Source organism: Palaemon carinicauda, chromosome 11 (genome assembly GCF_036898095.1).
Source record: "Palaemon carinicauda isolate YSFRI2023 chromosome 11, ASM3689809v2, whole genome shotgun sequence".
In the NCBI taxonomy this organism is placed as follows: Eukaryota; Metazoa; Arthropoda; class Malacostraca; order Decapoda; family Palaemonidae; genus Palaemon; species Palaemon carinicauda.
The window spans coordinates 123692883-123718324 of record NC_090735.1 but is presented as its reverse complement, the minus strand read 5'-3'; the positions used below and the strand labels follow the sequence as shown (position 1 = coordinate 123718324).

The 25442-nt window shown below is 42.8% G+C and overlaps 1 protein-coding gene across 1 annotated transcript; it reads right to left on the bottom strand.

The window, feature by feature from the left end:
* Positions 1-325: 325 nt before the first annotated feature.
* On the bottom strand, positions 326-24386 carry LOC137650172 (zinc finger protein 845-like). The gene is made up of 2 exons (XM_068383337.1): positions 24296-24386; positions 326-8670 (listed from the first exon to the last, which is right to left on the bottom strand). The coding sequence occupies exon 2, from the start codon at positions 7983-7985 to the stop codon at positions 3897-3899; it is 4089 nt and encodes a 1362-aa protein (XP_068239438.1). The 5' UTR covers positions 7986-8670; positions 24296-24386; the 3' UTR covers positions 326-3896.
* Positions 24387-25442: the final 1056 nt, after the last annotated feature.

The following is a 25442-nucleotide window of genomic DNA, read 5'->3' as shown; positions in this document are numbered from 1 at the left end:
AAGTACTATGTAATTTTAATTTGACCTAGCTATACGAATCTGGTTCCTTTAATTAGGAAGAATATTTCAACGTGAGCTGGAATTGGTCGTTAAAGGGTGCTGTTTTGGTGTGCGATCTCAAAGTCGTGCTTTTGCTTCGTTATGTGATCTCACCTAATAGTAGCAATCTCACTTCACTCCACTTCACGCATGGTTCAAATCGTGATTGAGTGATTTGGGTGTTAAAATGGGCCGAGTAGTGATTCTATAGTCCATTTCTTTTAGCGAGTCATATTTGCACCGACTCACAATGGTGCCCTTTTAGCTCGGAAAAGTTTCCTGGTCGCTGATTGGTTAGAATTATCTTGTCCAACCAATCAGCGATCAGGAAACTTTTCCGAGCTAAAGGGGCACCGCTGCGAGTCGGTGCAAATATGACTCGCTAAAAGAAATGGACTATAGTGTTGGTGCATTAGATGGAAGTCAAGTGGTTGATAATGTTCCCCACCGCATTTCATCTTTTTCCTAAAGCTTCTAAGAAGAAGACCTCTTCAATATGTTAACTAAGGAATTTCATCAAGAAATTGCTGATGAAGTTAAAGCAGTTGCTTATTTGAGAGTACATGGTCTATTTGATGAAGAAGAAAACATTGCACTCTTGTCATCAGTGTGGCAAAGAGAGGAAAGAAACACGAATAAGGCTCTTGTTCTCGTGAGCCACCTTGTTCGTGATTTTTTTAACCATCTTTGGGGGAAACAGATCTTTGCCCCAGATGTTAAAGTCAATCAACTTTTTAGGCTCATCTCTAATAGTTGCCGCTGCTAGGACAGGCTCCTTACAAGCTCTCCTGGCTGAAAAGAATGCATGCAGATCCCAATGGAAGGTAGGCAAGTGGATTTTGGCCGGAACTGGGAAGAGGTCAGATTCTGAGCAGTTTCCAATAAATATTTCAAGGTAAGAATGGTACAACAAAGAAGCTGCCAGTCTTTCTTTGGCCTCCAATTTTGCTTTTAATAGGAATTCCTGAATTCTGCGCAGTCTCTCATTAAACTGCTTTCCTTCTATATCAGTATTCAGTTTGCCAACTGTAAAGGCGTGCTGGGCATCTTCCCAAGTATCGGAGTCATATGGGAGAGCAAGCAAAACAGGCTTGCACTCCAGCACTGGCAGAGGTCTACCCTCTACTACCACCTTTTTAACAGCCTCTAAACTCTTTGAGGCAAAAGGGAAGACAGTCTTTCAGAGCTACAAAAGTAGCCTTCTTCCTGCCAAAAGCAGAGAGCAGAGTATTAGTAAACTCAGCTGTCTTGAGCTCCTTAACCAACAAGGTTTGAGCCTTACCATGGTCCAAGATGACTGTTTCCTTGGGAATCATATCATTCCTAATGGACGCTCCGGAATTCAACCTTACGTAACAGTAAGGATAATTCTCAGAGGGGTAAAACTAAATCTGAGACTGGTTTAGAGCCCATGACTTCACCAATATGAAGGTACTCCTCACTCAGAACCATATGTTTTGCATAACACCAAGGATTCTTCGCCGAACAGTCTGGATTGAGACTGGTGAAGCCTCGGGCTTCGGTGCAAGTTGAAGTTCCTCAATCTTCGTCTCTGAGGATGCTTAAGCTCTTTTATGCTCCGCATGAATGTTTTCCATGAATCCTTTCATGGATGCCATGAACTCCACATGTCCTGGGAACAAGGACGCAGTCGGAGTCAGAAGAGGAGTCAAAATTGAGGTACGTGTAGCACATACAGGGACAGGATTATGCAAAAAAGTACTAGGTACAGTACTTACCTGCTGACTGTCGAGCGAATCATCCAAGGCTTCTGTTCTCAACAAGAGCCTTTCTCTTTCTGACAGAACGGAAGAACTTGTCAACGTGTTGACGACGTCCAAATGCATGTAATTGAAGCACATTCCGGACTTCATGATCTGCAGGATCCAGTTGTACCGGTGGGAGTTATACCATCGGAATCTGATGACCGTGCGCTCACATCAGCCTTGGGGAACATGAGATACTTTATTTCCAATGAAGGAAGATAGGGGGCACCTTGTTGAGCTCTTCTGGAATCCCCTCACCCAGTGTCTGATGGTTTACAGGCATAAACGAAGTAGGTGCTTTCTAAAAAAAAAAGGTCGTTGAGGATAAATCATTATTAAAGGCTTCCTATCTAATAGAAATTATAGTACCTGACAGAACTTTTGAGTTGTTATAACGCAGGAGAAGATGATCCCATGCATGGAATTTTGGGGATAGAAGAGACATTTGAAGCAAATATTAAAAATAACATTAAACATTGAAGCGTGAATGACAAAGAAAGCCTCATCGATCCATCATGGGACGACAGTCTCATAGCTACATTGAAGTCATCCTTTCAAGACCTCATTTTTGGCTCAGCATAAAAAGTGAATACCTTTCACTGAGTGAAAAGGCAATGAAAATTTTGATTCAATTTTCACCAATATTTGTGAAAAGACATTTTAATCTGTCACACTGATTGAGACTCTGTACCAGTGTCCTCCCTTCCCCTACCAAACACAAACTTCTCACTTCCATTCCATAACTAAAGGATTATTCACTTCCTGTAAAGGGAAAAAGAAAATTATGTAATAAGTTTTTTAAGGAACTGCATGTACATGCGTACGAGACAGCGTCCAAAACGAAAGAAAGAGCTTTCCGACAGGAAAGGGGGCAGGGCTCTTCGCCCCGCCCCCTCGCCAGTTGTATAACCCCTCGTTATCTAACTTTAACAACTGATTTCAGCTCACGTGGAAAAAATCCCCATAATTAAATGACAAAAGTTTGTATGACATGTAGGAACAACTTCTACTTTGCATTTACGATTGTAAAATCTGTATACAAACCTCACTTTTTGTTATCACAATGACTGGGTTATTAAAACCACTATTATTACAATAATTAACCCTTCCTTTATGTACTTCAGTATCTAATACATAGTAGTTTTAGGAGATCATTAAACTCTACTTTACTTACTAACATATGAAAGCTACATGATGACTAGCATTCTCGACACATCTACAATTGAGCAGGATATATAATTTGTTACAAAAATTACGAACTCCCTCCTATTGGCTCTCAACACTAAAACTTTTAATTTTTCTAATTTCATATCATTAACAAACTGCCCTTTTTATTCAAGTATCATTACCTTCGAATGATTTTCCTCTTCAAATTCCACTTCCGATGTTTCTGGCCATGCGTTATCAGTCATCAAGTGAACGCGCTAACCATTATCATTTCAATAGCTTAGCCTCGCTGTTACAATTTAACTTAATAGAAAAAGTACTTGAAACAAAAAGTACACAACCAATAACAACACTATCCACTCTCATAAATATGTATAAAGTATACATCACCTCAATTCCATTCAAGCTTAACTTTTTCAATGAGTTACATACTCAAAATAGCTTTAAAATATCTGGACTACTCCTCTGTTAATAAAGTTTTAGTCAGATGGGCTCCAAGTTGTTCAGTGGGACTTTCTTATGTCTACTATGGCATGTTGTTGCCAGTACCAGCTGAACTCGGCTGAGTCCCTGGTTAGGCTGGAGGAACGTAGAGAGTAGAGGTCCCCTTTTTTGTTTTGTTTCATTGTTGATGTCGGCTACCCCCCAAAATTGGGGGAAGTGCCTTTGGTATATGTATGTATGTACTATGGCATAATTTTTATGTTAAATAGATTCTTATACTGTATGATGTTGACGCTTTACATATTAGGAGGATAAGTCGAAGGGAAGTAGAGCAAATATTTCAATAACTATAAATACATAAAGGTTGGTGCTACAAAGCTACAGTCCTAATTAGCATTTACAACTGCAACACCTTAACTCCTGCACTGAAAAGTCCTGACAGATTGCAATACCTGTACTGTAATTGCTTCTCTTTAACCATTACATCTGTGTGCTAGCCTCAGGCCGCCTATGTAATTCACTGATGTGACTCTCGAGAGAATAGCGCAAACGAAACTTTTCATCACAAAAGCTACAGTTGTATAATCTTCCTCTATTATGCAGTTTCATATGCACCTTCAAGCTGTAATTTGATGCAAAATCTTTTCCACAGACGCTGCAATTTACACGTTTCTTGATGCCTCGTTCCTTCAAGCGCCTCTCGCGAGCTATTGAGTAAGGAAGAGTCTTCACTGTCAATTTACCCACTTCCATTTCACCTACGTCTATCTCGTCACTAATCACAGGCTCTTCCTTCACAATTATTACTTTACTTTCCCCATGATCCTCCACTTCTTCATGCCTTCTACTTACATAATCTAAATCCAACTTACTTCTTTCAACATCTACAGCAGCTGTATTTCCCCTGCTTTTAATAATGATTTTAGACGAGTCTTCTTTTTCCAGGTCAATTTTTGGAGGGTCCTCATCTTCATGGTCAATTTTAGGAAGGTCCTCCTTTTCATGGTCAATTTTAGGAGGAGCTACTTTTTTACGGTTAGTTTTGACAGGATACTTCTTTTCCTTACCTATCTTCTTTTTCAACTTGTGTATGATCAGATGATTTTCGAGGTGATGCTGGAAGTGGAATTTCGTACCACAAATATAACACACAAGTGATTTTTTTCCTGCTGCATGAGCTGAGGGATCCTCCGTGTTTCGACCACGACGACGACCATAGTAGCCACGGGGTTTGTTTTCCTTGGGTGTTTTTCTAAAGACCTGCGGTTGACTCGTCTCCCGACTTTTATGACTCCGCAAGTGTGATTCCAGTAGTTGTTTGCTTTTAAAAGTGTCTGAGCAATAGTCACATTTAAATACACTACTATCGTCTCTGTGGCTCTGAGCATGTCTGGCGAGATTACTTTTTCTGTTAAATGTCTTGTTACAAACCGGACACCTATGAAGCTTCCTCTCCTTCAGAATCTGACGTCTTTTCATGGCTGCTTCGTAAGATATGGTTTGGACAGTTAATTTGCCCACCTGAATCTCAACTGTAGGCTCAGTGATGTCACAGAGAATTTCTTTAGTTACTTCAATATCGCCTTTTGGAATACGTACGGACTTCTTCCTCCCATCTATGCTACCAAAATTTCCATCACTTTCCAAATTCATTTCACGGCTCTCCGCATCATCTTGTGGATAAAGAGTATCATGTGTTTTTCTATGCCCACTCAATACTGACTTCTGTGTGAATTTCCCGTCACAAATTGCATAAGGATGGGGCACCCCAGCGTGCACCATTTCATGTTCGTCTCGATACTCATTTTCTTTAAAACCTTTCCCGCACATATGGCAATCATATGCGTGTTCATTGGTATGAATCATTATATGTCTCTTGAGATTAATATCCTTCACACAATGGAAACTGTTGTAATTGTTGCTATAATTTTCATCATAAGAAGCTGAAACTGTATCATAATTGGACTCCTTCCCATAATGGAAATTTTTGTAAGTGTTGCTATAATCTCCATCAAAGGAAGCTGAAACTGTATCATATTTTGATTCCTGAGGGTTATCCATATTTTCTATTTCCTTTGCATCAAATCTTACATCATTACCAATGTTTTCTAAAGCCCGCTGCAAATACTCGTTATTTCTAGTCGGCTCTTCAGCTACATGTATATTTTGATGCACCAAAACTGGCGCCTTATCTCCATGGTTGGTCTTGATGTGCCTCTGATAATAACTCTTGTGAACAAACTTTTTATTGCAAGACTTGCATTCGAGAGCTTGCTCTTCGCTATGCAAATGCAAAAAGTGCGTCTTCAAGTGGCCACTTTCCTTAAATTTTTTACCACAAACATAACACTGATAGCGGCGCATACCTGTATGTACAACCATGTGTCTCTTCAGATTATTCAGTCGATTGAAAGTTTTTCCACACTGCGGACACTCCAGTTTGTGCTGCCTTAGATGTGCTCTGAGTAGACTTTGTTCTATAAACCCTTCCCCACAAATAATGCACAAAAACTTCTGTTCTGGCATACTGCTTTCAATGTGGTTTTCAAATGTTCTCGGAATTTTAATCTCCGTCGATTCGTATTCCCTTTCGCTTTGAACAATAACTTCATTTTCTTTTTTTTCCATTTCCTGTTCGTCAATAATAAGAATTACCGGCTCCCCAGATTCAAAATCGAATCCAGAACCACTAATGAAGTACTGTCCCATGAGAGTATGAATTATACTCTTATCACTCATGACGCTGTCTTCGCTATGTCCACTGGGAGCTACGGTCTGATTCTGATTTTGAAGAGCAGTTTCTCTCATTACATGGATCATCTTATGTGTTTCCAGGTTATGCTTATAACAAAACCATAAATTACAAATATTGCAAGAATATATCTTATCCTCACTTTCAGATCTCATGCAATGAATTCTCATATGCCTTTTCAGGTTAATATTTTGCACGAATTTCTTGTCACACATAGTACACTCGTGTGTTTTTGGGGCAGGATGCAACATATTGTGTGTCTTCAAATCAGATTCATCTTCAAACTTTTCCTGACACACCTTACATTCAAAAGTTTGATGGTTCGAATGAATTAACATGTGCCGTTTGAGCATCTTTGCCTGCGTAAACTTCTTTCCACAGACTCTACACTCTTCGACTCCAGTGCTGTCTCCTTCCAAACTTTTATTTGCTAACGCTTTATGGCTTTCCATGTGGCGCTGTAGATAATCGTCATCTCTGAAATATGCGTCACAAACAGAGCATTGATAAGGGCTACCTATATGAACTCTCAAGTGCTCTTCCAACTGACTTTCATGCCGGAAGGTTTCATTGCAGTTTGTACAGTGGAATGGATACTCATCAGTACATAATTTCATTAGGATTCTCACACTATCGTCATCACTATCCTTTTCATTACCCTGAGATGAGCTAGAAACCAAAGAAAGCTTTTGATCATCTGGAGATTTTTTGTCTTTAGCTATAACTGATGTTCCTTGTCTGTTGTTAAAATCAGCTCTATGTGCTACTACAGCAACTTTCTCACTGCCTGTTGATGGTGATGAATATGAAGGTCGTTCAGGGTCCGAGCAGTTCTGTTGCAGGCCGGTCGATACTGGTATCGAACTCTGCTGCATTTCCGCTTCATTATGAGTTTTCACATGGCGTGTATAATTACATTTGTATTTGAAAGACTTGCCGCAGAGAGTGCACCTGTGACGTGTCTTGGTGTGGGATATCATGTGGGAGGTGAGATAGGACTTCGACCGAAAACCACTTCCGCACACCTCGCAAGTAAAAGGCTTCTCTCCTGTGTGGAGCATCATGTGAAACTTTAAATGAGAATTAGATTTGAAACCATCATCGCAAACGGTGCACTTGAACGGGCGTTCCCCCGTGTGAGCCTGCAGGTGTCTCTTGAACTTATCAAGCTTGTGAAATTCCTTCCCACATACAAAACATTCGTGTATCTTCACATTGCTGTGAGAAAGCATGTGTATGTTAAGATTGTTTCGGTTTAAAAACTGTCGGCCACACTCCGAACAACTGCACGAGGGATCGCCATCGTGACCCATTATATGTAAACTGTAGTTTCTTATGTATTTGAAAGTCTTATCACAGAGCGTGCATTTGTACGGCCGTTCATCCGAGTGGGTTTTCCTATGGCTTCTTAAATGGCTGCTATTTTTGAACATCTTCCCACAATCTGTGCATTTGTAAGCTCGCTCTCCTGTGTGGTTCTTCATATGTTCATTGAGATAACACTGCTGAGTGAATCGGTTTTGACAGATGTTGCAAACGTAAGGCCTGTCGTCTAGGTGAATCTTTATATGCTTTTTCAGGTTACTGTTTTGATTAAATGCCTTCCCACAATGAGGACATTTATAAGGTTTCTCTCCTGTATGGAGCAGGAGATGAGAGTTCAGGTGGTTCTTCTCCCTGAAGGCCTTTCCACACCACGTGCACTGGAACGGTCGGCTTCCCGTGTGAATTAGAAGATGTTTCTTCAAGTTATCGGTTCTCCTGAACCCTTTTCCACAGGAGCCACATACATATGTCGTCTCCATAGGTCTCTCCATCTTTAAAATTGTTATGGATTACAATTTGCTATCTAATATCAGGAGAAAAGAGAGAGATTTTTCAATACGGAACACAATTCATCTTGAACAGATAAAAATGGCAAAATATAGAGAATAAACAAATGGTACCTTGGAAATGTGTATCAAGTCATTGAAGAAAATCAAAAACTTGATTTATCAAATAATTCATAAATGACTCGGTAACTTATTGTCCATAGAAAAATGACAAATTAAAAATCACATTTAAATGACCAAGCTACCGTACATACATCATGATGATATATGTGAAAATGGAGTAATACTTATCCATAATAAACTAATTTCAATAGTTATAAGAAACTCCTGTGATACTTCAGCTATATTTAAAAGAAAACTTTCCTGCCTTCAAGTTTAAATCAAAATTTAATTGCCATTTTTATAATTCATTATAATAGAAATCACTCAACCAATGTGTTCCCCTAATATCATTACAAAAATAAGCGTGATCTCTTTACCCAATTACAACTCTTAGTTCAATTTCTTTTAATCAACAAAAGAATATCGTAGTACAGTATGTCACCAGATGCATCAGCTGAAATCCTCACTCCTCTACTCATGACCTGATCATTAAGGAGTATTTTTTTCTTCTTCCTTATTCACTTTTAGTAAGAGTCTTGCGCCGGGAATGTTCATCTGCGGTAGTTATCTGGAATAGATTAAATAATGTAACCACTACACACCATATAGATTACACATGATTATACAGTAAAAGCACAAAATGATATTTTGATTATAAAATAAATTTTTGAATATACTTACCCGGTGAATATATAGCTGCAACTCCGTTGCTCGACAGACAAACTCTACGGAAAAAACTCGCCAGCGATCGCTACACAGGTTGCGGGTGTGCCCAACAGCGCCATCTGTCGACCAGATACCCAGCTCTTATGTAAACAAAGACTCAATTTTCTCCTCGTCCCACTGCGTCTCTATTGGGGAGGAAGGGAGGGTCATTTAATTTATATATTCACCGGGTAAGTATATTCAAAAATTCATTTTATAATCAAAATATCATTTTTAAATATTTAACTTAGCCGGTGAATATATAGCTGATTCACACCCAGGATGGTGGGTAGAGACCAGTAATATATGTTTACATTTTATGAGCTAAGAGTTTTTTATTTCATTTTAGAAGTTATCAAAATAACAAAAACAAAATAAATAGGTACCTGGTAAGGAAGTCGACTTGAACAATTACTCTGCCTTTTAAGTACGTCTTCCTTACGGAGCCTCGCGATCCTCTTAGGATGCTGATCGACCCCTAGGAGCTGAAGTATCAAGGGTTGCAACCCATACAACAGGACCTCATCAAACCCCTAATCTAGGCGCTCTCAAGAAATGACTTTGACCACCCGCCAAATCAACCAGGATGCGAAAGGCTTCTTAGCCTTCCGGACAACCTATAAAAACAACATTAAAAACATTTCAAGAGAAAGATTAAAAGGGTATGGAATTAGGGAATTGTAGTGGTTGAGCCCTCACCCACTACTGCACTCGCTGCTACGAATGGTCCCAGTGTGTAGCAGTCCTCGTAAAGAGACTGGACATCCTTTAGATAAAAAGACGCGAACACTGACTTGCTTCTCCAATAGGTTGCGTCCATTATACTTCGCAGAGATCTATTTTGCTTAAAGGCCACGGAAGTTGCAACAGCTCTAACTTCGTGTGTCTTCACCTTAAGCAAAGCTTGGTCTTCCTCACTCAGATGTGAATGAGCTTCTCGTATTAACAGTCTGATAAAGTAGGATAAAGCATTCTTTGACATAGGCAAAGATGGTTTCTTAACTGAACACCATAAAGCTTCAGATTGGCCTCGTAAAGGTTTAGTGCGCTTTAAATAGAACTTAAGAGCTCTCACAGGGCATAAGACTCTTTCTAGTTCATTGCCTTCAATCTCCGATAAGCTGGGAATATCGAACGATTTAGGCCAAGGTCGAGAAGGCAGCTCATTTTTGGCTAGAAAACCAAGTTGTAGCGAACATGTGGCTTTTTCTGACGAAAATCCGATGTTCTTGCTGAAGGCATGAATCTCACTGACTCTTTTAGCTGAGGCTAAGCATACCAGGAAAAGTGTCTTTAAAGTGAGATCTTTCAGGGAGGCTGATTGTAGCGGCTCAAACCTGTCTGACATGAGGAATCTTAGTACCACGTCTAAATTCCAACCAGGTGTAACCAAACGACGCTCCTTAGTGGTCTCAAAAGACTTAAGGAGGTCTTGAAGATCTTTATTGTTGGAAAGATCTAAGCCTCTATGCCGGAAGACCGATGCCAACATGCTTCTGTAGCCCTTGATAGTGGGAGCTGAAAGGGATCGTCCTTTTCTCAGGTATAAGAGAAAGTCAGCTATTTGAGCTACAGAGGTACTGGTCGAGGATACAGAGACTGACTTGCACCAGTCTCGGAAGACTTCCCACTTCGATTGGTAGACTCTAATGGTGGATGCTCTCCTTGCTCTAGCAATCGCACTGGCTGCCTCCTTCGAAAAGCCTCTAGCTCTCGAGAGTCTTTCGATAGTCTGAAGGCAGTCAGACGAAGAGCGAGGAGGCTTTGGTGTACCTTCTTTACGTGCGGCTGACGTAGAAGGTCCACCCTTAGAGGAAGACTTCTGGGAACGTCTACTAGCCATCGAAGTACCTCGGTGAACCATTCTCTCGCGGGCCAGAGGGGAGCAACTAGCGTCAACCTTGTCCCTTCATGAGAGGCGAACTTCTGCAGTACCTTGTTGACAATCTTGAACGGTGGGAATGCGTAGAGATCTAGATGTGACCAATCTAGGAGAAAGGCATCTATATGTATTGCTGCTGGGTCCGGGACTGGTGAGCAATAGATTGGAAGCCTCTTGGTCAGCGAGGTTGCAAAGAGATCTATGGTTGGTTGGCCCCAAGTGGCCCAAAGTCTCTTGCATACATCCTTGTGGAGGGTCCATTCTGTTGGAATTACTTGCCCTTTCCGACTGAGACAATCTGCTATGACATTCAAGTTGCCTTGGATGAACCTCGTTACTAGTGAGATGTCTTGACCTTTTGACCAGATGAGCAGGTCCCTTGCGATCTCGTACAACGTCAGTGAGTGGGTCCCTCCTTGCTTGGAGATGTACGCCAAGGCAGTGGTGTTGTCTGAGTTCACTTCCACCACTTTGCCTCGAAGGAGGGACTTGAAGCTTTTCAAGGCCAGATGTACTGCCAACAGCTCCTTGCAGTTGATATGCATGTTCCTCTGACTTGAGTTCCACAGTCCTGAGCATTCCCGACCGTCTAATGTCGCGCCCCAGCCCACGTCCGATGCGTCCGAGAAGAGAACGTGGTTGGGAGTCTGAACAGCCAGGGGAAGACCCTCTCTTAAGTTGATATTGTCCTTCCACCAAGTCAGACAAGACTTCATCTTTTCGGAAATCGGGATCGAGACCGCTTCTAGCGTCTTGTCCTTTTTCCAGTGAAAAGCTAGATGGTATTGAAGAGGACGGAGGTGTAGTCTTCCTAATGACACAAATTGTTCCAGGGATGATAGCGTCCCTACCAGACTCATCCACAGCCTGACTGAGCAGCGTTCCTTCTTCAGCATGTTTTGGATGAATAACAGGGCTTGACTTATTCTGGGGGCCGACGGAAAAGCCCGAAAAGCTAGACTGTGAATCTCCATCCCTAAATACACAATAGTTTGGGATGGGACCAGTTGCGACTTTTCCAAATTGACTAGGAGTCCCAATTCCTTGGTCAGATCTAGAGTCCACTTGAGATCCTTCAGACAGCGACGACTGGAAGAGGCTTTGAGAAGCCAGTCGTCCAAATAAAGGGAGGCTCGGATGTCCGATAAATGGAGGAATTTGGCTACATTCCTCATCAGCCTCGTAAACACGAGAGGAGCTGTGCTTAGGCCAAAGCACAGGGCCCGAAACTGGTAGACCACCTTTTCGAAAACGAATCTCAGAAAAGGTTGGGAGTCTGGGTGGATGGGGACGTGGAAGTAGGCGTCCCTTAGGTCTAGGGAGACCATCCAGTCTTCCCTTCTGACCGCTGCTAAGACTGACTTTGTGGTCTCCATGGAGAACTTCGTCTTTGTGACAAAAATATTCAGAGCACTGACGTCTAGCACCGGCCTCCAACCTCCTGTCTTCTTTGAAACCAAGAAGAGGCGGTTGTAGAATCCCGGCGATTGAAGGTCCGAGACTTTGACCACCGCTCCCTTCTCTAGCAAAAGAGACACTTCCAGTTTCAGGGCCTGTCTCTTTTCTTCCTCTCTGTACCTGGGAGAGAGATCGATGGGAGACGTTGCTAGAGGGGGTTTTCGTACAAAACGGATCTTGTACCCCTCTCTGAGCAACTTCACAGATTGTGCATCTGCGCCTCTCTTCTCCCAGGCTTGCCAGAAGTTCTTGAGTCTGGCTCCCACTGCTGTCTGAAGTTGCGGGCAGTCAGACTCTGCCCTTAAAGGACTTGGATCCTTTCTTCTTCCCTCGCTTCCCTTCGGCACGAGCACCTCCTCTGCTGGAGGCTCTGCCACGAAAGGGCGGAATAAAGCGAGACGCTGGAGTGTCCATCCTTGGTCTAGCTGACAAGGTAGGCAAAGGGGGAGCTTTGCGAGCTGAGGACGCAACAAGATCGTGAGTGTCCTGCACTAACGAAGCGGCTATTTCCTTTATCAGGACTTCTGGAAATAGGCACTTGGAAAGAGGAGCAAAGAGAAGCTCAGATCTCTGGCACGGTGTAACTCCAGCAGAAAGGAATGAGCAGAGAGATTCTCGCTTTTTCAGGACTCCGGACACAAATGAGGCAGCAAGCTCATTGGACCCATCACGGACGGCCTTGTCCATGCAGAACATAATGAGCAAAGAAGTCTCTTTATCTGTCGAAGAGATCTTCCTGCTTAGTGCTCCTAGGCACCAGTCTAAGAAGTTAAAGACTTCAAAAGCCCTAAAGATTCCTTTCAAAAGATGGTCCAGGTCCGATGATGACCAACAAATCTTTGAGCGTCTCATGGCAAGGCGGCGGGGAGAGTCTACAAGACTTGAGAAGTCGCCCTGGGCAGAGGCAGGAACTCCCAAGCCGAGAACTTCTCCCGTGGCATACCAGAAGCTCGATCTAGAAGAGAGTCTAGCAGGGGGAAAAGCAAATGCTGTCTTCCCTAAACTCTTCTTGAACTCTAACCAGTCTCCTATCACCCGCAAAGCTCTCTTGGACGAGCGTGCGAGGACGAGTCTAGTAAAGGCAGGTGCGGTAGAAGGCATGCCTAAAACAAACTCTGAAGGCGGAGAACGAGGAGCCACAGAAACAAACTGGTCAGGAAACAGCTCTTTGAAAATAGCCAAAACTTTTCTAAAGTCCAAAGAGGGTTGAGTAGACTTAGGCTCGTCCAATTCTGATTGTTGATCATCTTGATGTGCAGCAACATCATCATCAGAAAGTTCCTCATCCGACAACTGATGAGGAAACGGCAACGGAGTGGGTAACGGCTGGTTCGCTGAGTCCGGTCGCACTGGTGCATGCGTGACTGAGCCGGACGCAACGTCATGGACCTGCTGCACAGTCTGTGAGCTGTCAACAACCATGGTAGCGCGAGGACGCACAGCGTCTACCCGAGACTGTCTAGACTGACTGGGTTGCGCAGTGGAAACCACACTGGGTTGCGGAGGTTGACGCACCGCGTCAAAACAAGGCAACTCTGATGGTTGTTGAACATCCAGAACGTCAAAGCCAACCTCCGTGCGTCGCTTAACGTCAACATGCGGCTGGCAGCCCACACTGGAACGCATCGGTGGAGGAACTCCCTCAACTGGTGTACGTGAGAAGGTTACCTCAGCGTCCACAGGACGCACAACCGATCGCTTGGAGGGTTGTAGGCTAGGTACTGCACTCGCTGCTGGTACGGCAGCAACCTTCTCCGCATGAAAGTCCTGCATCAGAGACGTAAGCTTGGACTGCATGTCTTGCAGTAAAGCCCATTTAGGGTCTACGGGAGCAGGTGCGGCGACAGACGGTGTTAGTGTCTGAAGCGGTACCGCTTTGCCTCTCTTAGGCGGTGAGCAGTCATCGGATGACGGCAACGAGTCCGAACTGACCCAGTGGCTACAACCGGGCCGTTGGACTTGTCCTGAAGGGACCGATTTACGTTTTAACGGTCGTGAGACCTTGGTCCAAAGTTTCTTGCGAGAAACACCTTCAGACGACGAGGTATAAATGGGCTCTCTCGTCTTAGGTAGGTAGGGGCGATCTTGGGGAGATACGCCCGATACCACGGAGGGAACGTCTGTTCGCTGATTAAAGCCTCTCGAACCCATGCGTCGTACGACATTGCTTCTCCCCTGGACTTGGGAGCTTGCAAGAGGTCCCGGACTAGGAGGACGACAGGCACGAACAGACGAACCCTCAAGCGCAACACTGTCCACAACACTATCACTTGGCACTTTAGCACTTCCCACTGCACTTTGGCACTTAAGCTCCTTAACATCCGCCATGAGCTGATTGCGGTCACTTGCAAGGGACTCAACTCTCTCACCCAGAGCCTGGATGGCACGCATCATGTCAGCCATCGATGGTTCCTGAGTGCTAGGAGGGGGGTTAGGAACAACCACTACAGGGGAAGGAATAGGTTGTGGGGCATGAGGAGAGGATACATCAATAGATCGAGAAGAACTTCTCCTAACTCTATCTCTCTCTAGCCTACGTGTGTACTTTTGAAATTCGATAAAATCGAATTCCGAAAGGCCCACGCACTCCTCACACCGATCTTCCAATTGACAGGTTTTACCCCGACAATTGGAACAAACAGTGTGAGGGTCGATAGAAGCCTTCGGAAGACGCCTAGAACAGTCCCTAGCATTGCATTTCCTAAATTTGGGAACTTGTGAAGGGTCAGCCATTTTGAATTGGTCAAGGGAAAATTCCAAAAAACGATCTAAGTCATCAACAAAGAATCCGATACAAAAAAGAGTTCAAGGATTTGTTTGAAGAAAAACCCTGCACAGCGAAAGCTCAAAACCAGAATATAGTACTTCACCAATTAGATGTGAAAAACTCCAGTTTAGCAACAGCGATTAAAGTACGCCTTGTCGACACGTCGACAGAGAGAAAATTGAGTCTTTGTTTACATAAGAGCTGGGTATCTGGTCGACAGATGGCGCTGTTGGGCACACCCGCAACCTGTGTAGCGATCGCTGGCGAGTTTTTTCCGTAGAGTTTGTCTGTCGAGCAACAGAGTTGCAGCTATATATTCACCGGCTAAGTTAAATATTTAAAATTTCCAAATTAAAATAAAAAAATTCTAAGTAATTTGTATTTTTCCTAACATACTTACTGAGAGCTACTTTCTTAGGAGTACCTGGAATCTCCTCTCAACCGACCAGAGTTTTGTGTAGTTTACCCTACTTCCGTTTTCTGTGAAGACCACCTCAGGCGGAAGGATACGTGCCCTGAGGCTAGTCCCGAGCCAGGTCGCGTGTTAGCTTGGGTCTCGACCCTCAGTAAGTTCTCTGGTCGCGTCGTGATACCATCCCGACGCTCTCCTTTCTCAGTGCGACCCTTTGTGTCTCCGACAAACCTGAGTCCTTTTAATAAGGAGATTGTTTCAGCACAAACCGCAAACAGCCTTTAGAACAACCGGTGAAAGGTTCGGACATGGAGACCCGGGGCACTAGTTTGGAAGCTTTACTTTTGACCCAGGACCTAGAGAGGGTGGTTGAGAAGGGAAGTTAAGTTATAGGTCTCAAGTTTGTATACATACATACATATACCAAAGGCACTTCCCCCAATTTTGGGGGGTAGCCGACAACAACAAGAAACAAAACAAAAAGGGGACCTCTACTCTCTACGTTCCTCCAGCCTAACCAGGGACTCAGCCGAGTTCAGCTGGTACTGCTAGGGTGCCACAGCCCAACCTCCCACATTTCCACCACAGATGAAGCTTCATACTGCTGAGTCCCCTACTGCTGCTACCTCCGCGGTCATCTAAGGCACCGGAGGAAGCAGCAGGGCCTACCGGAACTGCGTCACAATCGCTCGCCATTCATTCCTATTTCTAGCACGCTCTCTTGCCTCTCTCACATCTATCCTCCTATCACCCAGAGCTTTCTTCACACCATCCATCCACCCAAACCTTGGCCTTCCTCTTGTACTTCTCCCATCAACTCTTGCATTCATCACCTTCTTTAGCAGACAGCCATTTTCCATTCTCTCAACATGGCCAAACCACCTCAACACATTCATATCCACTCTAGCCGCTAACTCATTTCTTACACCCGTTCTCACCCTCACCACTTCGTTCCTAACCCTATCTACTCGAGATACACCAGCCATACTCCTCAGACACTTCATCTCAAACACATTCAATTTCTGTCTCTCCATCACTTTCATTCCCCACAACTCCGATCCATACATCACAGTTGGTACAATCACTTTCTCATATAGAACTCTCTTTACATTCATGCCCAATCCTCTATTTTTTACTACTCCCTTAACTGCCCCCAACACTTTGCAACCTTCATTCACTCTCTGACGTACATCTGCTTCCACTCCACCATTTGCTGCAACAACAGACCCCAAGTACTTAAACTGATCCACCTCCTCAAGTAACTCTCCATTCAACATGACATTCAACCTTGCACCACCTTCCCTTCTCGTACATCTCATAACCTTACTCTTACCCACATTAACTCTCAACTTCCTTCTCTCACACACCCTTCCAAATTCTGTCACTAGTCGGTCAAGCTTCTCTTCTGTGTCTGCTACCAGTACAGTATCATCCGCAAACAACAACTGATTTACCTCCCATTCATGATCATTCTCGCCTAACAGTTTTAATCCTCGTCCAAGCACTCTAGCATTCACCTCTCTCACCACTCCATCAACATACAAGTTAAACAACCACGGCGACATCACACATCCCTGTCTCAGCCCCACTCTCACCGGAAACCAATCGCTCACCTCCTTTCCTATTCTAACACATGCTTTACTACCTGTGTAGCTAAGAAAAATAGAAATCACTTTAAAAATTTGTGATCTGTTCCTATGCAAAATACAAACCCTTATACTTTAACCTTTTTACCCCCAGGCTCTTTGGAAATTCCCAACCCTTAACCCCCAGGGGGTTATTTTGTTCCCAGCACATTTTGCAGTATATTTTTTTTAAATTGCTCTAACAGCCTTAATTTTTGTCATAGAGAGGTCAGGTTGGTCTCATTCTCTTGGAAAATGCCTGAATTTTCTCAAAAAATTATCAAAAAATGCTATAAAAAAAATATTTTCATATGAAAAATTTTTTTTTCATAGCATTTTTTTGCAAGGACGTACCAGTACATCCATGGGGTTAAAGGGATGGGTTTTGTGAAACGTACCAGTACGTCCTTTGGGGGTAAAAGGGTTAATAGGCAGACTCACTGCTTGGTGGGTTGGAAGTCTCCCTAGAACCGAACTGGATGGTTGTTTTTTCTCTAGAAGTGTCCAACTACCTGGTCCCGCACGGGAGCAAGGCGGTAACTCCAGGAAGCTCCTAACTGCCTTTCATAGGGATGAGAACACTGATAGGACCTGGCTTGTACATGGAGGGGCATGTACTTAATTAAATGAAAAAACCCTTCCTCTGAAGAGGACATCAGTTTGGAACCATATACTTGTATGATGATCAGTGGGTTGGTAAACATTACACCATCCTCCCCCTTGCTTATGGAGGATGGGAATGATACTTATTTATGGATAAAGAATGGTGTTCCTAAGTGTAACTTACCAGCATCAAGTTTGATCCGTCATATAACATTTCAAACGATTTCTCCCCAAGAGTATTAACAGAAAAATGAAGAGGAGCCAGTCATTCTGCATACTGCACTCAAGAGGTGTCAAGAGCCTCCTTGTATCTGGACGACTGGCTACTCAGAGCTCATTCCTTCAATCGCTGTCTGGAGGATCTGCAAATGACATTGAGATTGTCAGAGGAACATCTAGAAGTTACCATATGCAAGAGGCTTCCAGTCCCAAGTGGGAGCTAGGTTGGTTACGCTACTTGACCATCTACCACAGGACCATGCACGATGTCAAAGGACTTGTTGGCACATTCGGGCCTTCAGTAATTAGCCCAAAGAAATGTTCCTCCTCAACACTAGGATGGGGCCTATACCCCTAACTTTATGAGCTCTGGTCCTACCTGGTACATCAATCCTCTCAACAATTGAGGCATATGCTGGCCGAATCAGGCTAAACTGAAGAAGAGTGTACATGTCCAGGTACACCTTACTGTAGAGGGAGAAGTGGAGGTACTTCCTCGAGGGCTGATGCACTGGTACTTGAAAGTATGTGTCCATCAGATCCTCTGAAAGAATGAAGTCTCCCTCTGTGATGAAAGGCAGTACAGACTACACTGTTTCCATCCTGAACTTTGTTTGATAAAATACTGTAACTTGTTCAGAGGTCAATGACCAGTCTCAGCCCCCAGTTGACTTCAACAGGAAGAGCCAACTGTGGAAGACCGGAGACTTGTCTCGCACGACTTCAAGTGCATTCTACTCCAACAAATGTTCCACCTCTGTCCGCAAGGTCAAGGCTTTCAGCGATGTTGCATGACTGGACAGGAACTCTATTGGTAAGATTAGATGGGGATGCCGAAGGTCCTAATAGGGTACTGTATTGAGTAACACTCCCAGAGTACACTCACTACCTAAGACTTGGCCCCATGTCTCTGCCAAATCACCCACTGGAGAGACGAGCATCTCCTTACTCTCACCAGTGGAAGAATAGGAACATTGGCATTAGTGTTTCACTCTCCCTCTCCTCTTCCCACCGGCCCCCTTCCTGAAAGGCACAGGTTGGGGTAAATGAAAGGGCTGTGCATGCACACACACTCTCTAGGAAGAGGTTGTGGGGGGTGCTGATCAGAGTCTCCGAGCCGGTGCATGGACCTTCCTTGATCCCAAACCTGCAGGCTTGGTCAAACCCGAAGGTTTAAGTGCTGCTCCCTTCAAAGGGCTGGGACCACTGAAGGAGACAGTGCACTGGATCAGAGAGCCCTGTGAAGCAGTTCATCAAGTTTCCACCGCTGCCTGCCCATGACTCCTAGGAATAAAGAGATGTGGCATCCCCACACCGATGAGTTCCTAAGCAACAACGCCACCTCTGAGGTAACTTGTTTTGAGATACTGGAAACAAAAGCACCTAACATCTTCAAAACCCAGTTAGCCCACTGGTTTACTGACTGGTAAGCCAGGAAGGTCACAGCCTTCACACCAGACAGCACGAGACTTGTAGTTCTACAAAAAATCTGGGGTCGATAGCCCTGTTGTCTTTGCAAAGTATATTAATGTTCATGACCACTGGTCAAACCAAGAAACAGCATAGATGGAAGCAAGGCAGAAAACTCTATGTCCACCGACTCAAGGGGCTGAGAAGGATGGGCCTTCTGCCTTGAGTCTCTCCAGCGAGTCTGCCCCTCAATGCGGACACCGAAAGATCAACCAGAAGAGGGATTGACTCGGCATTCTCTGGTGTATAGAACCTTCACTGACTCAAGAGTGAGGAGGGAGGATCTTATGTGACCAGCTCAACTCTAGCGAGATCTCAGATCCACAGATTTAATCAACTCAATCCAGGGCTAAATCAATAATATCTGACCAAGGCAACTCCAAGAAAAGCCTAGAGCCATGAGGCATACCGAAGTACTGATCAATGACCGATATTTTCCCTAAAGGAGGTACCAAGGTTGCCTACCTCAACCCATTGCACTCACGGATGAGAGCAAGGACTTTAACAAAGGAACACTCCAACTCAGGGTTGTCCACCTCCATCTGGTGTCCTAGCGGCAGCCAAACTCCGAGCACCCTCACGCCCAGCCAGGGCAGGCCAATCCGGAGATTCCACTTCACCCAACGAACAAGACCAATCCACCCCAAGGGCAGAACCCAGGACATAATCTAGGACTAAAAAAGGTCTGGGAAGGCTAAGGACAATGGAAGGAAAATCCCTGGTACGGATCACAGCAAACAGCCGGAATAGCCCATACTCCTCCCTCTGCGAATCAATCGGGAAGCCAGCCACAGCCCTGTTTCCTGCTCCACGGGAAAAAGTCCATCCAACAGCACTCTCCAAGGGGGAAGAAACTACACAGGTCGCTCCAACAGGAGCCACAACAATGGAACACACTGTTACGGGGGAGTAGGAAGGTACGCTTACAGTGGCACACGGTCCTGTCACGAGTGGGGCTGGCCAGCCCAGACACAGCGGGAGGAGGGACTTTGGGCCCCGAATCCACAGCCACATGGGTCAGGGTGATGGGCGCAGGGGAAGAGGTGGGTAATGTTGGGGGAGGATCCAGGAACGGGGTAACCCTGGACATCGGGGCACCAGGCACTTTCGGTAAAATTCTGTTAATAATCAGGCGCGACACCTTCCAGACAATTTCCGCCAGTAGAAGTGTCAAACACTTTCGGTCAAATTACGTCAATGTTCAGGCGCGACACCTTCCAATGCCGGTACAATTTCCGCCAGCAGAAGTGTTACTATTTTGAGCCTTCACAATCCTCTTATACTTGGGGGTGGGCACTGCCAGAGTCTGATGCTAAGGTCACCACCACCCCTTTAACCACTGGAATCACCAGGCACAGGCACATAGGGGACGCTGGCACTGGGGAAACTGGAGGAGAAGTGGCCTTAGCTACAAGCTCCCTCAACACAGAAGTGGAAGGACTACCTAAAAGGCGCAAAGAAGTCTAAGACTTTTTTGGGTCAAACTCATCATCAGCACCCTCCAGGGAGACAAGTGAAGAGCTTAATCACTCTGAAGGCGTATTCTACACACTATCAAAGCCAGCCAAAGCAGATCAGAGGGCTCCTTGCTCCTGATGTACATTCCTTGTGGACCAAAATAGGAGCAATGGCAGTAGATGCACCCACGGAGGAGACCAAACCAGAAAAAGACCTTCAATGTCTTCTTAGGCATTGCCACGATAGACACTGGATTGCCTCTTTCCCTTCAGGACATAGACCTGCCAATGCACAGGAGGTCACGACTTGCAATTGGCACATGGAGATGACTGCAAACAATCACGCCTCTACAAGACATACAGAGGGAGTGTAGATATACATGTACGCCAATTTACTCATAAATCGGTTGTAATGGCCATTCTTCCCCGACAAGTACGAAATGCTTGACTTTCATTCCAACAACCTAAAACACATTCACTGCAAAAAAGAAGAAAAAAAAAAGGTTCATTACAAGCCGACAGTAACATCCGTACTCGTTAGTGACTCTAACAAAGGTAAAGCTTTCAGACTGGGGGGGGAGGCTTCTCGCCCTCCCCCAGTTGTTTAACGACTCATTAAACAATTCTAATGGCCGTCTCAAGCTCGCACTGAAACAATCTCCCAATTAAAGGATGATGGTTTGCATGTCGCATAGGAACAAATCTTCATAAAAGCAAGAGAATTTATAACCTATAAAATCTGTTTCAAATAAAAGACTTTTCAACAAAATTAACAATCTATACAAACCTGCATCCTTTAATAGGAGATTGATTCAAATGCAGCTGGAACTCTTTAGTTAAAGCTTATAACAAAGTGGCTCTCTTGCCAGTACACAGGACAGTCACTTTGACTGCCTCTGGTATTTTAGGGGGAAGTGATGGCAGGAAGTTGGGTTAATGGACTGTTGTTTGTTTAGCTAGCAAAAATACAAATTGCTTTCAAAATTTGTAATTTGTTCCTATACGAATATAAACTAAGTCCTTTGATAGGAGACTCATCCTTAGGTGGGTATAAGCGCTCTTATCAAACTGGCTGGCAAAAATCCCAGGATTGCTGATCTTTGACCTAATAAGGTGCGGAGAATAGCAAACCAGGGTCGAAAGTATCGTCAGATCACGGCCCAGGAGTCTCTATTTCTTAGACTAGTAGGGTATAAACAATTTCATGGGTCTGTCTGTACATATCCATGGTGAAATGAACACTTGTATTTAACATCAATAAAAAAAACTGCTCGTTATAGATGAAGCTGTATCTACATCCGTCCCGCTAAGGAATACAATTTAACCATTAAAGTAATCCTTTCTGGGAAAACATAAGTGGTGAAATACCCTAAATTTGCAGTCTTTGGTGTAGACGCAACAGTTCCTCCTTTACTTAAACTAGCTACTTAAATTATTCCACCTCACTAATCCTTTCTCCTTCCAATGATATTTCATCTTCCATTGCATATTCTGTTCTCATCATCTGTCTTTCTTCTATTTATATTTCAATAATACTGTGAATAATCTATAAGTGGACTATTTTAAATAAAAGATGCTGACAGCCATGACCCATAACTTATTTTGGTAAAGTTATAGATACTGACGGAACAAAATTTTGAATAGAAAAAAAATTTTCATGTAGTAAATAATGTGCTTTCACTGAATTTGACCATTATTTCAACAGCAAACAAACCTAACAACCACGAAGAAAATGGCCGTTTTTCTATAGGAAACACCAGTTATTTTTTAGTAGAAAAGCCTTTTCCGTCCGTAACTACAGTATAATAAAACCCTTATTTTTAACTCTTGCTAAGAATACGGCAATCTAAGGGGGGTCGCAGGACTGTGTCAGCCCCACTACCCCCTTTAGGTAAGGACAAAGTTTGTAAGCTAGGCTAGATGGGGAACTTTAAGTTAGGTGGTGTTCCATGCACACAAGAAGTCCTGTCCATCATTATACAAAGACTCTTAATGGATAAAGTTTACCAATAAGGCCTACGCTAATAAACTGTCAAATTCTTTTCAACAGATCAAGGGAAGGGTTAAAGGGATTTATTAAAGTTACGGACGGAAAAAGCTTTTATACTTAAAAACGGGTGCTTCCTATACAAAAACTTCCGCTTACTTAGAAAATGACACTTATTTTTACTGCAAATAAAAACTTAATTATCTAAGAAACACCGATAAAGTTGTACTGTATTACAGATTCTCATTTCAATCAGAAAATATATTATTTGCTGTAGTAAATGACGTGATTTAACCGAATTTGACCTTCATTTCAACCACTTATGCGCAGGTGGGAGGAGTTTATGCGCAGAAAGTTGAAACCCGCTATGTACAAACGAACAAACGAGAGGAATACAACTGACCCGTAGAATGTCAACAAATAAATGAAAAATGTACCGTTAGTACAGGATATAGATAATTAGCGTGTTTTTCCATCGGTTTGTTATACATCCAAGAGGGTAATGTATAGAGAAGAAAACGCTTGTTTTAATATTATATACCGTTTCCCCAGTATGTTTTCCCTACCCAAAACCCCGAGTTCCCACTGGGGGTCCCCCATTATCGGTGGATATAGATATATATATATATTCCTGAAACTATTCATTTGTGACAGGAACGAGTGTCATTTTCGAAGAGAACAGACCTTTTCCTATAGAAGAAATTAGTTTTTTCCCTAGGTTACGTTGCCCTGTAATACAGTACAATACCGAAATAACAATCAATGGGACTAGCATGAGCAGCTCAGTATTTACCGCTTCCCAACACATAGGAACTTGATGTTTTTCTGTTTCCGCGAGCTAAGAAAGCACACAATTAGATTCCTTAAAAATATCCCGGTTCTTAGACAGCCGAACGGGTTTTTGGTTTATTTGCCATAGAAATGAAGGTCTAATTCAGTGAAGGCACATTATACGGAGCCTTTGTATATCAGCCGCCAGTTCCTCCAGCGAGCATAAAATATGGACACCAACTAAACTAAACTTGGAGCCTTTGTATGTCAGCAGCCAGATCCTCCCTTGTGAACTAAAATTGGACATAAATTAATCTCAATTTCCCCCCTAACCTAACCTACAAGCCGTGCCCTTACCTACTTACCTAACGGAGGGGCTGACGCCCCCTGCGAACCCCCTTACACTGCCGTATTCTAAGTTATCTGTAATAATACAAGCAGGTGGCCGCTATCATACATACAACCCTTAATACAAGCAGGTGGCCGCTATCATACATACAACCCCAAAACTTTTCCCCTATCCTACAAGCCATGTCCTACCCTACTTACTTACCGGAGGGGGGGGGGTGTTAGCCCCCTGCGACCCCTTTTACACTGCTGTATTCTTAGCCAGCCGTCACCATACATAAAGGTGGCCACTATCATAAAAAAAAGTCTGCTGAGGACCTTAGTCCAGATATATATTGTTCAAGATAAGCTTTAGTTCATCAATAAAAACCGAAATGAATTTGTCTAGATACAACTCAAAAATAAACTTTATACAAATAAGCAATTATATAGAGGAAAATAGCTTTAAGATAACCATGAATAACCTTGTTTCTTCTTTTAGTTACTTACATTATAAGAGAAATTATTCACAAGAGTAAAGTAGACGTTTTCACTGTCAAAATATTATACGCGAATAAACATTTCCGACCAGGGTTACCAGATTCAAATTGATTATCGTACAAGAGCTTTCAAATTATCGTTTTTTAACCAAAATTATCGTACAAATTTTCAACATATTTATTAAGGAGTAACATAAATAACTTATTTCAATGTATTTTAGTATAATTGTTTAAATAAACACACATATATATACACCTAAGGTATGTATCGTGCATCGTACTGGAGTAAAGGAAATCGTGAGCTTTCAAATTATCGTTTTTTAACCAAAATAATCGTACAAAGTTTCGACATATTTATTAAGGGGTAACATAAATGACTTATTTCAAGGTATTTTAGTATAATTGTTTAAATAAACACACACATATGTATATACATAAGGTATGTATCGTGCATCGTACTGGAGTAAAGGAAATCGTGAGCTTTCAAATTCTCGTTTTTTAACCAAAATAATCGTACAAAGTTTTGACATATTTATTAATGAGTAACATAAATGACTTATTTCAATGTATTTTAGTATAATTGTTTAAATAAACACACATATTTATATACCTAAGGTATGTATCGTGCATCGTACTGGACCTAAAATAAATCGTATATGTATGATAATTATCGTAAGATCAGCACCCCTGTTTCTGATTCTCAACGTCAATGTTTTGATAAAATGTCTTTTCTTGCGGGTGTTCGAAGCGTTTTATTTTATATACTTGAATTTTTATTATTATTCTGATTCCATTGTAAATTTATCAAATAATTATAGGCTGTTAAAAATGTATTTATCTTTACGTAATCGAATTTAAATTAGTACATAAAGTATAGCATATACTATTGGTTATCGGCCAAATTTGGTAATGTTCCCCATAAAAAAAAAAATTGACGCATAGAATATAATTTTATATAGTTAAATTTTCATCATTATTCTGATTCCATTGTAAATTTATCAAATAATTATAGGCTGTTAAAAATGTAGAGTTATCTTTACGTAATTGAATTTAAATTAGTACATAAAGTATAGCATATACTGTTGGTTACTGTTGGTTCAAATTTCAAAGTTGGAGCAAATGCTTTTTTGTTGACCAGGCAGACATAGTCTTTTTAT

Coding starts and splice junctions, on each gene's coding strand:
- LOC137650172 (XM_068383337.1), bottom strand. CDS start 7,985: ATGGAGAGACCTATGGAGACGACATATGTATGTGGCTCCTGTGGAAAA.